At 38.2% G+C, this 14,322-nt stretch overlaps 1 protein-coding gene across 2 annotated transcripts; it reads right to left on the bottom strand.

Annotated features, from left to right (window-relative positions):
- Positions 1–1,389: 1,389 nt before the first annotated feature.
- Positions 1,390–5,311, bottom strand: LOC116315010 (BOLA class I histocompatibility antigen, alpha chain BL3-6-like). Of its 2 annotated transcripts, none has more exons than XM_039605704.1 (6): positions 5,184–5,311; positions 3,867–4,191; positions 3,401–3,679; positions 2,999–3,256; positions 2,607–2,711; positions 1,390–2,071 (listed from the first exon to the last, which is right to left on the bottom strand). In XM_039605704.1, the coding sequence occupies exons 1-6, from the start codon at positions 5,196–5,198 to the stop codon at positions 2,022–2,024; spliced, it is 1,032 nt and encodes a 343-aa protein (XP_039461638.1). In that variant the 5' UTR covers positions 5,199–5,311; the 3' UTR covers positions 1,390–2,021. The 2 variants fall into 2 exon arrangements, with proteins under 2 accessions (XP_039461638.1, XP_039461639.1); XM_039605705.1 differs by having other exon boundaries at positions 2,607–2,708.
- Positions 5,312–14,322: the final 9,011 nt, after the last annotated feature.

Below are 14,322 nucleotides of genomic sequence, written 5' to 3'. Positions count from 1 at the left end.
TGGATTATTTCCCTTAAAGTAGATCCTCAAAATTATATCCAAAGAAGTAGTAACCGGAAACGCATACCTAACAGCGGTACTCAGCACTTGATCAAAAATTTGTGGCAGAAGGTCTGATGGAGTGATGAATCCAAATTAATTTTTGTGTTTAAATGATCATCAGTATGTACAGTCAAGAGAACGGTACAACATACATGGTGAGCTTGTTTTTAGAGTAGTTTGTGCACACAATACAACTGCAAAAGGTCCGTGCAAAAGTCTCATATTCATGTGTACTGGGTGCCCTTTTAACCTTACAAGTAGAAAAAAAAGCTGTCCTACTCGGTGAAATTTCTCGGTGAAATTCCCAAGATTTAGCCACAACCTACATCTCATCCATCTAATCCAAAAACACTCCTGACAAAGTGTGTGATGAGGTTGAAATGAGGAGGTGTTTGTATAAAAATAACTCCTCCAACACATCAGCATGTGGCATGTGAGGCCTACTCTAACCCTACTGCTGAAATAAATGTTACTTACACATTTATTTACGTTTATTCCCTCTCGTTATTTTTATTTCATACTTTAGCGCCACCTGCTACTGGATGTAGGCAAATCACGATATGTTATGATATGATCAGTATATAAACAACCAGATTATTTATTCGACCAGATTATTCAATGGTTTTAGTCAGTGAACCCAATTTCTATTTTTTGACCAATTATTGAAACATCCGAGGCTTTGAGACAGCCAACATTTGATATTATTAAGATGACCAAAATGAGTGTCAGTGCAGCTGGGACTAATAAACTGAAGAGAGATGTATAACTGCATGTCGTTTATATGACATATAGTACGTTTTAGTATGTTCTGGCTGAAAGCAGTGGACCAGGGACTTGAGACTTGAAAACCAGAGTTATAATGGAGAATTGAAGAACATGCCCATGCTGTTTAACAGGTAAAATTGTTATTATAGTGAGTAGATTAGTTCCACCACGACTCCTACAGTTACATGCTAAAATGTAAGTTTTTTAATTAAATGGGGAGACCACTACAAACCTCTGATCAAATATAGAACTATAGATTTTTTTTCAAAGTATTCTTTGTTTGTGGTTAGAACTGAGAACTGCTGTGGCAGAAGGCCAGAAACCGTAGAAACAAACTCTTATGTCAGTGATATATTTTGCATAATTTTTTTTATCGCTAATCTGAACAGTGTCAAGCTGTTTTTACAGCTTCAGACAGTTTGTTATCAGATCCTTGCTGATACTCCCATCTGATAGTAAAAGCATTATCATGTCATATAGCAGTTGTCATTTTATAAGAGGTGAACCTTCTGAGCTAAAACAAAAAATATTTTCTACATGATATCAGTAATGTTCAAACATCAAGTTATTTAATCAGTTTGTATACATGAGACAGAACACTGAGGAAGTTATAGTGGAATCAAAACAACAGTTTTCCTTGTTTGAATTAGGATGTAGCCAAAGGTGGTCAAAGATCAGGATCATGTGACCTCACAGATCAAATGCAGGAAATCGCGGGTTAGTTATTTTCACAGAAGAATAAAATAATAAACTGAGAACATTTCATTTTCAAATGAGAGTCCGTTGCTGTCATCCTTCAGATGTTTTGGTGTCATTTGAAAAATACTGCATGCTTTGTACGCTGCCAACGTCTCAGTAAAATCACACACTTCAGGTCTAACAAACTGTCATTGTCAGATGCATAACTATCAATAAAGTTGAAACATTTACTTTTGCTTTTTAGCAGACTTGTGATCCCACTGCATCGATATGGTGATAACATTCTGAAGCCGAATAAAATCACAAATGCATGAAACATGTACACACAGCACCTAGATACAAATATATGACCATGTACTAATTTACAGCAAGTATAGCAGCCTGTTCACAGTGATCATTACCTGTGCTTTATTTATTTACTGGTGTTTTTAACATGTCTTTGAACTTTGGAATAAACTGAAGCAGCTGGAGGAAAGTCACACAGACAGTGAAGTGAAGATTTCTTTGCAGGACAGTCAGCTTTGTGGATTTAGTCTCTCAGACTGCTCAGAGCCATCGTCAGGAGCTGGAAGATCAAAACACACAGTTTACACAATATTTTATCCTTTTCAAGGAGATCATTTGTAGTGATTGTTGTTTTCTGTTTGAATACATGACCCTGCTTCACAGCTATGAAAGAGAGAGAGATCATTGGCATTCAAGTGAGCAGAATATGTATCATGAAACTGAATGAATCTATACTTTACTTTCAAGTAAATCCTGATGATTATATCTCTAATCACACCCCACATCTTACAAATTACAAATTAATAAAAGCAGATTTTAGGATGTAGAACATTTGGCTAAAACAAATAAGAATAAATCATATAAGTTGTCATTTTTTTTTCTTGATTGCACAATTATTTTGTGTCCATTTCCCTTTTTCTTTATTATTTTCTTCTCACATCATTGTTCTCAGGGACTGTGATCATCTCACTGTGGCTCTGAGCCTTATACAATTACTTTAGATTTTGTGTTTGTATCCAAAGTGATCTGGCAGAAAGATTTCGGAGATGAATTCAAAAACTAAACTCAATATTTCCCACATTCAGATTTCTCACCTTTCTTCTTTTTGTAAGTTACAAATGCCACAGCTGTGATGATGGTGACAGTTAGAACAACCACTGCAGCACTGATGAAGGTCACAGTGTCAGCTGGCTTCTCTGCTGAACAACACATGGCGGCATTTTAGAATATTAAACAGAAAACTATGTCGATACCAAGGAATGAGGGAGGAACAACCTGATATGAATGAAACAATAAATGATACAAAACTATTACTACTCAGTCATTACAGTTACTCAGACATTAGTTTGAGTAATCTTCTTGTGATGCATCATATTGCATATGGTACTTAAGGGTTAGGGTTATTTAACTAAAAAAAAAAATGTTTAGTTAACAGCTTGATAACATCAAGCTGCAGTTTTATAAACCCTGCAGGATCCAGTCTTACCCCAGTTGGTCCTGATCACTGTTTTGTCCAGTTTGGTTACAATGTCCTCGTTCACACCAGAGAGCTGAAACACACAGTCGTACCTCTCCCAGTCTTCAGTAGTGAATGATGAAAGTTTCAGATCAACACTCATCTGGAAGGTCTCATCATTGTTGGGGAGGATCTCTCCAGGATCCACACCTTCATGAATCTCCTCTCCATCTTTCCTCCAGAGCATCACGGCTCTGTCAGGATAGAAACCTGTAGCGTGGCAGCTGACTGGAGAGGAGAGACAATAAGGGAAGAACTGCAGAGACTGGTAGTTGTTACATTCTTTATTTTCTTTCATTTTACTCTACCTTCAAAGCAAGAAACACGTGAATTTTCTATTTTATTATGTTTTATCAGATTATATAATTCTACCTGCTGTCTGCAGAAATCTCCTTCCATATCGCAAATACTCCTTTAAAAACTCAGGGCACTGATTACCAACAAAGTTTTTATTTGCTTCTACTCGAACTTTTTGAGCATCCCATTTCATTTTGGTGATGACAGCCTGTGGTTTTGGAGTGATCCATGTCAGTGTCTGCAGGTCAAACGCTAGAAAGTCTTCTCCATCATAACCATACTGATTGAACCCATTAATCTCTCCAGTCTTATCATCCCATTCACAGCCATTCATCATTTGCAAAATATGAACACCTGAAAAGACAGACAGTAACAGTAACTGTGATAAACCAGTAAGATGTCAGCACAGGTTATACCTGAAACTACACATTTATCATAAATAAATAATACAAATGCAAAAATAAAGGCTTTTTCAAAAAAATAAAAAATAAAATGATTTAAAACAGCCATTTCAGCAGTAACAAGTGAAACAAATCCATACCTTCAGTTTGGTTTAAACGTTGCCTCAAAGTCTCAATGGTAGCCTTCAAGAAGTGATGTCTATCCACAGATTGTAATATACACCACTCCAGGTGCTCAGGATGATCCTTAAAGAATTTAATCCAGTTTTTCTTTGGCTCTACTCCTCTTGCACTGTTGAACTCACCTATAGGAACTTCATCAACAACTGCAACAGCCACATACTCAGGGATGCTCTGAGCTCCAGGGGTTTCAGTGAAGAAAAACTTCAGGGAGGGGGGGGGGTCAAGATGTGACCCCATGAACGACTTCCCTAAACCTGCTGGCCCGGAAGTCCAGCAGTTCATCTAAACAAAAGGCACTTATGCTAAAACAGACATAGATGTGTTTCTCATACCATAAAACAATAAAAGAAGGTACAACCTCTCTCATGACCCTAGGATGTGTGTGTATATCAGAGTCTTTGCAGTCTGCTAAGGATCAGACATCCTATCAATATGCAATCGATTATACACCTCTAAACATATATGGTTATATATTTCTAAGCATAAATGACAATCCACAATATAAGCCTAACACTAGACCTGGAGGAAGCAAACCAGAAAGCATGAACATAGAACCAGAAACACTAGACATCACACAGAGAACTCTTGCCCAGAATACAAAATCAAAATAAACTAGAACATAAGATCATAAACATAAAACACTGGGTAAACTGACCGAAGACCATTAAGAAAAGAACAGAATGCTTTTATTGTTATTGCACTAACATACAGCTGCTGTCATAATGAAACTGCTGTCAGTGTCAGATAAAAAGAAAAAACAGAAGATACAAGATCAAGTAATTTGCTTTTAGACTAAGTTATTTAGTAGTCTAACACTACCAGGAGAAAAAAAATGTACTTAATTTTTCCAGCTCCTATTGAAAGTTCAGTTCTCTATATGTCAGTTAGAGGAGCCAGCTGTGTGGGTGTAATGTTCTGTACTGATTTAAAAACACTCTGTCGTGCTTTCCTGTCAGCTACAGTGCTGTTAAAAACACCAGAATGTCACAAGAGAGGATTCTTTGAGCAAAACATATGTAAAAGCCACTGTAGCCACTGCTGCTGATCTAAAATCCCTTTTCTATATGCCTAAATATCACCTTGTGCCTTTTTGACAAGTTAGGTGGTTTAGCCGTTCATGTCAGTTGTTGACACTCTCAAACAAAAAAGGAATAAAATGGTGACAGCTCATAGTAAAACTAATCTAAAAAAAAACTAAACTAACTAGTCTCTTGGAAGTTGATTTGCTAAAAGTTAGGAGAAATATTTTTTAAAGACTTGAAATATGATCTTACCCGGAGATGCAGCATGGCAGCAGAGGAGTAATATGAGCACACACTTCATCTTTTTTACATTTTCACGTTCAATAACACAAGAAAAACAACAGACAAAAAACAACTGAGAGTGTAACGTGACTTGTTCATGTTCTCTTTTCTGTTAGGCTGGGCCAAAGTTGTCTGAGTCAGAAAAAATTAAACATTAAACAGACTTTGTGCCTCCTACAGTCTCCCTGTTTTTACCATGGCATGCACACTGGATGCCACAACAAAACAGAACTGAAACTCTGGTTTTAGATACTTCAGAGAGATTTATTTTCAATGAATGCTACTTCAGCTGCTTCAGTTGAGTTTCAAAAGTCAGCTAGGTTAATAAGAAAAAGAAAAAACCCGGCGACCATTACCGGACAAAAGTGTAACAGCTCTGTTAGTTATAGTATTGATATATAAAAACTCTGCATGGTTTGAATTTACTAGAGTATGTACAGTTACGTATTTATGTAAATACTTTCATTTATATAAAAGAATTCAACACTGGTAAACTGGTGCAGTTTAATGGACAGTCAGAGTAACGGTGGAGGAGAAAGGGAGAGAACAAAATGAAGCTAAATGCTTAAAAATAAGTTGGTGTCACGGAGCAGGCCAGTCAGGAACAGCTGCAAAAACAGAGTCTGCTTGTTTTGATATCGTTTCTTTGGCTTTATGTTTGGATATAAAGAGTAATATAAAGAGCAATTTGAAGCTTTCAGCTCAGTCTGTATCTGATAAAAAAAAATCTGGAGTTACTGTGTTTGGTCCTGAGCACATCTAGACACAACATTTTAATTATTTTTCATTGTAATCTAGAAAATTTTAATCCCAGACAGACATAGTGGACACATTTCAGCTTCAGGGGAAAAAACCTTCAAGTGCTGCTGATAGCTGTGATATTTAAACATTTAAATCACTAAAGATCAAAATCTGGAAAATTTTCCATAACTAATCTTTAATGAGCATTCCCTGAAGAGCTCAGCTGCTGAGCAGAAATTCCTTTCAGTTCATGCTGGATAATTTACAATTTGGTGCTTTGCTTCTGCACTCAGCACTGAGCAGTGAGTGGGTTATATTAGGTCATAGCCTGTTGATCTGTTGTGCCTATATCTAAATGGGACCTTATGCTCAGAAACTCCACTTTCACAACCCCTAGCTTCTCTCTTGCCATTTCTAATCAGCTGTCTACAGGGAGTGCAGAATTATTAGGCAATATGTCTGTGAAGGTTCTCAGTCATCCAGGTCATCGTAGTCAAAGGAGTTTGCAAAGAAAAGCGTCTGGACTTCTTTAAGTTGCTTGAAGACGTTTCACCTCTCATCCGAGAAGCTTCTTCAGTTCTAAGGTCAAATGGCCGAGAGTCCCAGATTTAAACCCAGTGGGAGTATCCCCCCAAGGAGGGACAAAAGGACCCCCTGGTGATCCTCTAATCACATGCGCCAAGGTGTGAAAGCGGGTGGGACCTAATCAGCCAGGGTTTCGGGTGGGCTCATTGTGAAAACTGGCCCCACCTTGTCATGTGAATTCCTGAGGTCAGATGGCCCAGGATGTGAGCGGGCGTTAAGGCGTCAGGAGGGAACTCCTCCCCAGACGCCCAGGATGTGAGTGGGATGTGACGCCCAGGATGTGAGTAGGACTCCACCTGTTTATGAAAACAGGATGAACAGACTGTGTCTTTTTCTCTTCTGTCATTTTTCATCTCCAGGTCAAGTGATTCTCTTTTATTTCTGTAAAGCATGTTTGTGTTGCAGCACCTGTTATTGTGCTTCCTATATAGTGTGACTCTGATGATGTGCTTTTACTTTTACTTTTGCCCTTAAATTAATACTCACCTAATTATTATTTTTTTTTACATTTAGGAGGAAGTTAAAATAAGAGCACTTTTGGCAACATTTCCTCATAATTGTGTTAAACTGATGTTTAAAGTGGACATGAAATGCTACACATATAAAAGCTGATTTACATCACTGAGCACTGCTCTCAAAAGCTGACATAGATGTAACACTGTCTGTGTGTGTCATGATCCTGAGTCCATGACTCAGTGATTTTGTGTTTGTGTATTTATTGTTATTATTTTCATTATTATTTGTGGGCTGTTTTGGGATGGTTTGTGTTTTGGGATTTTAGATACTGGGTTTCTGGGTTTGTGCTCCCTCTGTTGGTCCCTGGTGTTAGTGTTCCTCTGTCTCGTCAGGTTAATCAGGTCCAGCTGTGTCTCCCACCTGTGTGTGATTTCCCAGTGTCCCTTTGTGTATTTATAGTGTGTGTTTCCCTCAGTTCCTCGTCGCGTCATCTGTGTTCATCCTCTGTGTCGTCCTGCGTGCTCTCCCTGCTGTCCTCCCTCCATGTTCAGGTTTGCTGCTCTTTGGTTTAGATTCTCCCAGTTTAGTTCATCCTTGGTTCTGTTTTGCCATCCCCACTTTATGTTCAGTATTCTTAATAAATCACCCTCACGTCTTAATAAGTGCTGCATTTGAGTCCTCCTTCCACACCTCACACGGCCGCTGCCCCGAGCCGTGACAGTGTGTGATTTAAGAAATGAGTGCTAAAAGCTTTTAAAACGTGTTTAGCGCCATCTTCTGTCCGTACAGAAAATGACATCATTGAGTTGGTTCAGTCAAATTCATCACATTCTTGATTCAACAGAATTTCATTTAGTGAGGACATTTTAACTTCCATCCATCCCATCCATTCGCTTCCGCTTATCCTTTTCAGGGTCGCGGGGGGCGCTGGAGCCTATCCCAGCTGTCACAGGGCAAGAGGCAGGGTACACCCTGGACAGGTCGCCAGTCTGTCGCAGGGTGTACTTGGATAAATTAAAAGTACATATAATTTTTAATATTTTGTAGCCTTAGTTTCAGAAGAAATATTTTAAGTATTATTTAAGATGAAAGAAAACAACTGCAAAAAGAAATCTAATTGAGAATGTTTTCATTTCATCATCAAGATAATAAACCTTAACCAGCTAAAGGTTCTCAAATGTGTGATTAATAACAGATATGATTCAATGCAGAGAGGTCTATTAACACACAGTGAGTGAGAAAAGTGACTGGAAAGGAAAAACTGAATGCATCATGGGAATCCCCTGGCAGCCTATGTCTATTGCAGCATAACCAGTGTTGGGCAAGTTACTTTGAAATAGTAATTCAATTATAGTTACTAGTTACTTCTTCAAAAAAGAAACTGAGTTAGTAACTGAGTTACAATATTCTAAAAGTAATTAATTACTTGGAAAAGTAACTATTGCGTTACTTAAAAAACAAAAACAAAGAACGTTTAACCCTCTGGCGTCCAGGGTATAATTGGCCATTTTTTTACTACTCTTGATTTTCTCTCCACATTTTACCTTTAAAAACTATTTGCTTTGCCTTGTTTGGTATCATTCTTTTTAGCGCAACCTCGCGTGCCTGAATTTACAGTTATGTTCTCATTTTGTCATACTGTATAACCAGAATTGATCTAAAATCAGACAAAAAACATAAAACCACAGTAGAAAAAGTTATATTTTTACTGTAACAACCATAAACATGTTTAATGAATCATATTTCATAACTTCAAATGCAAATATTAATTGTCAATTTTAAAATCCTCTGCACAAGTTTTGCAAACAACAAAGTTATTTGCATCCATTTACCTTTTACCCTTTTTTTAAATAACCATTTCAAACTATTTACAGAACAATCAGCTGTTCTTCAATAAGATGCCGCACAAATTATATGTGCCACTCCAAAAAAAAATCATTTCTGTCCACTATAAAGGAGAACATCACAGCCTGATACCTGCAGGTCTGACAGCAGCAGGTGTATCACTCCTGTTTCTACCTGGAGACAGCAGTCGCCTCATTGTTCTGACACACAACACAAAACTATCCACAACACTACACACTGACTACACAAGACAACACATTAACTACACACTCCAAACACACTAAACGTCACAAATCTCACATCTCAAAACTCGCTCTCTCTCTTTTCCTGCTCTCTCTCTTTCTCTTTCTCTCTCTCTCTCGCCGTCACTCCTAAAACTTTTTTTGTTTTGTTTTTTTGCTCATAAGCAGAGAGTGCTTGCTAGCGCTAACGTGGCGAAACTATTGAGGAAAAAACGCCGCGTATATCTTGTTTATCATGACTCTGGTTTTACGTGGCCTATCAACACAATTTATAAACTGGCACCTTGTTGCTTTGTCTTTAAGTGGTCATGTGATTGACTTACCACGACTACTTTATTCTTCCTCAGTCAAACAGCAGCACTCATGCGATTGTTTTGCCCCTGAGCTCCAGGTGTTGTGCTAGACCAGGGGTGCTCAATACGTCGAAGGTAGTATTGGTAGATCGCATGGCATTAAAAAAATAGATGCCAGCCTATCATCCATCCTGTCACTTGATTGATACAGGGAAGCCAGTCAGATGACATCAGATTTTTTCTGACGCTTAGGTCGCTGCGCATGCGCAAACAGCGGCGCGAAGTGTAGTAAAACTGACAAGCTAGTCAGCGAGTTAACTCCAATTTTAGCTCTCGGTTTTTCTCTTAAACCTAAGAAAGGGTTAAAAATGAGTGAGGGAGCTGGACCTTACTCACAGAAGTAAAGTACCCCAACATGAGGAAATGTGCTGCCTCTTTGACTGCATTATTCGGCTCCACTTATTTATGTGAGTCATCATTTTCCCACATGAAGATCATTAAGTCCAAGTACTGTTCCACCATGACTGATGAACATTTGGAAGTGTGTTTGAGGCTGGCCGTCAGCAGCTACTGTCCGGACTATGCATCCCTGGCTGATTCAATTCAGTGCAAGTCATCTTATAAGTCATTTTATAAGTAGCTCACATGTGGAAAAAGTGTGAGCACCCCTGTGCTAGACAGTGATCGTGATTACCGTCCGCGGGAGCGCGCAGCTGCTTAAAGCTGTAGCGTCCAGATTACTTACAGCTACTTCCGTGCAACTGATATAAGATGCGGTAAACTGAACACAGCTTCAACCGTCTGTTTGTTGAAAAATAGTAACGGACCGCGTTTCCTTGTTAGTAACTGTAACGCCATTGTAACGATAGGAATAGTAATTAGTTAGATTACTCGTTACTGAAAAAAGTAACGCCGTTATTCCCATCACTGAGCATAACTAAGGGAGGATTCAGGGTCACCTGGTCCAGCCTAACTATATGCTTTAGCAAAAGGAAAGTTTGAAGCCTAATCTTGAAAGTAGAGATAGTGTCTGTCTCCCGAATCCAAACTGGAAGCTGGTTCCACAGAAGAGAGGCCTGAAAACTGAAGGCTCTGCCTCCCATTCTACTTTTAAATACTCTAGGAACAACAAGTAAGCCTGCAGTGTGAGAGCGAAGTGATCTAATAGGGTGATATGGTACTACAAGGTCATTAAGATAAGATGGGGCCTGATTATTTAAGACCTTGTATGTGAGGAGCAGGATTTTGAATTCAATTCTGGATTTAACAGGAAGCCAATGAAGGAAGCCAAAACAGGAGAAATATGCTCTCTCTTTCTAGTCCCTGTCAGGACTCTTGCTGCAACATTTTGGATTAGCTGAAGGCTTTTCAGGAGTTTTAGGACATCCTGATAATTATGAATTACAGTAGTCCAGCCTGGAAGTAATAAATGCATGAACTAGTTTTTCAGCATCACTCTGAGACAGGATATTTCTAATTTTAGAGATGTTGCACAAATGGAAGAAAGCAGTCTTACATATTTGTTTAATATGTGCGTTGAAGGACATGTCTTGGTCAAAAATGATATCTATTCAAAAATGATAATTATTCAGCCCCCTGGGTCAACACTTTGTAGAACCACCTTTTGCTGCAATTACAGCTGCCAGTCTTTTAGGGTCTGTCTCTACCAGCTTTGCACATCTACAGACTGAAATCCTTGCCCATTCTTCTTTGCAAAACAGCTCCAGCTCAGTCAGATTAGATGGACAGCGTTTGTGAACAGCAGTTCAGATCTTGCCACAGATTCTCGATTGGATTTAGATCTGGACTTTGACTGGGCCATTCTAACACATGGATATGTTTTGTTTTAAACCATTCCATTGTTGCCCTGGCTTTATGTTTAGGGTGGTTGTCCTGCTGGAAGGTGAACCTCCGCCCCAGTCTCAAGTCTTTTGCAGACTCCAAGAGGTTTTCTCCAAGATTGCCCTGTATTTGGCTCCATCCATCTTCCCATCAACTCTGACCAGCTTCCCTGTCCCTGCTGAAGAGAAGCACCCCAGAGCATGATGCTGCCACCACCATATGTGACAGTGGGGATGGTGTGTTCAGAGTGATGTGCAGTGTTAGTTCTCCGCCACACAGCGTTTTGCATTTTGGCCAAAAAGTTCCATTTTGGTCTCATCTGACCAGAGCACCTTCTTCCACATGTTTGCTGTGTCCCCACATGGCTTGTGGCAAACTGCAAACGGGACTTCTTATGGTTTTCTGTTAACAATGGCTTTCTTCTTGCCACTCTTCCATAAAGGCCAACTTTGTGCAGTGCGACTAATAGTTGTCCTATGGACAGATTCCCCCACCTGAGCTGTAGATCTCTGCAGCTCGTCCAGAGTCACCATGGGCCTCTTGGCTGCATTTCTGATCAGCGCTCTCCTTGTTCGACCTGTGAGTTTAGGTGGACGGCCTTGTCTTGGTAGGTTTACAGTTGTGCCATACTCCTTCCATTTGTGAATGATCGCTTGAACAGTGCTCCGTGGGATGTTCAAGGCTTGGGAAATCTTTTTGTAGCCTAAGCCTGCTTTAAATTTCTCAATAACTTTATCCCTGACCTGTCTGCTGTGTTCTTTGGACTTCATGGTGTTGTTGCTCCCAATATTCTCTTAGACAACCTCTGAGGCCGTCACAGAGCAGCTGTATTTGTACTGACATTAGATTACACACAGGTGCACTCTATTTAGTCATTAGCACTCATCAGGCAATGTCTATGGGCAACTGACTGCACTCAGACCAAAGGGGGCTGAATAATTACGCACACCCCACTTTTCAGTTATTTATTTGTTAAAAATGTTTGGAATCATGTATGATTTTTGTTCCACATCTCACGTGTACACCACTTTGTATTGGTCTTTTATGTGGAATTCCAATAACATTGATTCACGTTTGTGGCTGTAATGTGACAAAATATGGGAAAGTGGAAAAAAGTGGGCCAAATACTTTTGCAAGCCACTGTATAAGTAAAGCCTGTTATATAAAAGGTATTCTCTATGGCTACACAGTATGAGCTGTTCTTTAAACATGTTAGGTTTCTGTAGAGGTCACCTTCCTCCTTAGCTGGCAGAAGACTTAACATGTAACATGTGTCTGAAGTTCATTTGTAGATCAGTGTCTTTTATTAAATGAAGAAAGACTTTTCTTCCTTCACTGTATTGCTGCATCTATAACATATATGTATTTAATTTATCTATAGCTTAAATTTATTTCATAATTATTCTTGTGACAACAGTGACTTCTATAATTAGGATTTATAATTATGAATTTCATTCTAAAAAAAATTAATCTTAGTGAATTTAAATCTATAAGGTTGCATGAATTTTCCATTTACTATTTTTATTGCATGAATAAACATTTCATTAAGTGCACAATTGCTCTGTCTTGAAAAAAAATCAAGAACATGTAAAATTTTATATGCATTATATATTCACTTATAAGCGTCACTGATAAAAGATGTACTTAACAGAATTGAAAAATGCAGGTCACTTTCCTTTTGTCCAGAACACCCTTCCCTTATAATAGAGAATAGAAGATTTGATATTCAGTATTTAAAAAGAATTTAAAATGAATTCAAGCTGTTTCCTGAGGTCTCCATGTATTAAATCTTAAAATTATTGTTGCTTCAGTGAAAATTTTACTTACACAATCCAAATGTACATTCATTTGGACAGGGATTAAAACAAGTAGTAGTGTTATGTGAAATTCAGTAAACAAGGTTATAACCGACGTTGATAACTGAATGCATTTTTAATTTGTATTTTTGATTTTTTTTTTTCATTTTTCCCCACTAATGAATTAATGTATTTCATACCTGAATGTACTGCTGTTATGAAATGTTTTATGTTGAAGTCCTTAGGCTTTTTTGTTGCTTTATTCTGAATCTCTAATCTGTATTTCAGGGTTCCAGGTTGCTATCTGTAATTTTTCTCCTTTTAAATAAAGAACAAGTTCATCCTGTTCCTCCTTGGAATTTGTCTTGACAGGAAAAAATTGATTATTAGAAGATGCTGACTGAGCACTAGCACTTCCAAATATTTTCTAAATGGCTGTAACAACAAAGTGAGGTTGAATAGAATACAAATGGCATATGAGACATTTTAAATGACAAAGTTGCTGGTTTCCTCTGTGATTCTGTAAATAGTCTGGCCATCAGACCAAGTCAGAGATCCTCGTACCCACCAGACTGTTGATGTCTGGCTGTCTGTTGATGCCAAATATTTTGAACAGCTTGATCAGCTACCTAGAAAGCTGAAAATAAGCTGTGTCAAAACTTGATGTAGCTCCTGAGTCTAAAACAATGAAAGTAATGTGGAAATATCTTAAAGCTGGATTCTTTTTATTGCCCAACTCCTTTTGATGCAAAATTAATTTTACTCGACCAAAGTCTGTGAGAACATGACCACTTGGCCCACTTGAGCTGGTCCTTTTTTGTATTTCTGGTCTCAATCACTAGTTTTAAGTCTTAATCAATGGAACATAATAATGTTTTAATTCAAAATCCCATTAGAGTCAAACTGAACTATAAAGCAGGATATGATTTAGAGCACCCAGTGTCACTGCTGTAGACAATATCCCTCAGTTTCTCAGTCAGATCCCCTCCACATTCAAACACAAAGATAGTGACAGTTTAAGACTGGCTGTAAACCAAGGTTTATCACCTTCATCATGACATAGTGCCTGCCAAACAAGTTATATTGCTATTTCTTTTGCTTACCTATAGGATATTAATAGCACACTAATATAATATACACCATTTAAAAAGGTGTATATCTGTGCATAACTGTTATTTGCAAAATACTTCACTGAACAAGTCGAAATAAAATTACAACAAACCAAAAAGCAAGCAAAACACAAACAAACACATGAAAAAGAAAATCTTTTAAGAGCAGATTTATGAAGCACTAATGATTAAGCCAGTCT

This window comes from Oreochromis aureus, linkage group 22 (genome assembly GCF_013358895.1).
Source record: "Oreochromis aureus strain Israel breed Guangdong linkage group 22, ZZ_aureus, whole genome shotgun sequence".
Taxonomy (NCBI): Eukaryota; Metazoa; Chordata; class Actinopteri; order Cichliformes; family Cichlidae; genus Oreochromis; species Oreochromis aureus.
Note: the sequence above shows the minus strand (reverse complement) of the source record. Positions and strands in the feature narration are given on the sequence as shown.

Bases quoted from the DNA above. Each gene is read 5' to 3' on its own strand.
- LOC116315010 (XM_039605704.1), bottom strand. The intron at 3,680-3,866 runs GTATGGATTTGT...CTGTCTTTTCAG, and splicing joins ACGTTTAAACCAAACTGAAG to GTGTTCATATTTTGCAAATG. The intron at 2,072-2,606 runs GTGAGAAATCTG...TTGATCTTCCAG, and splicing joins AACTTACAAAAAGAAGAAAG to CTCCTGACGATGGCTCTGAG.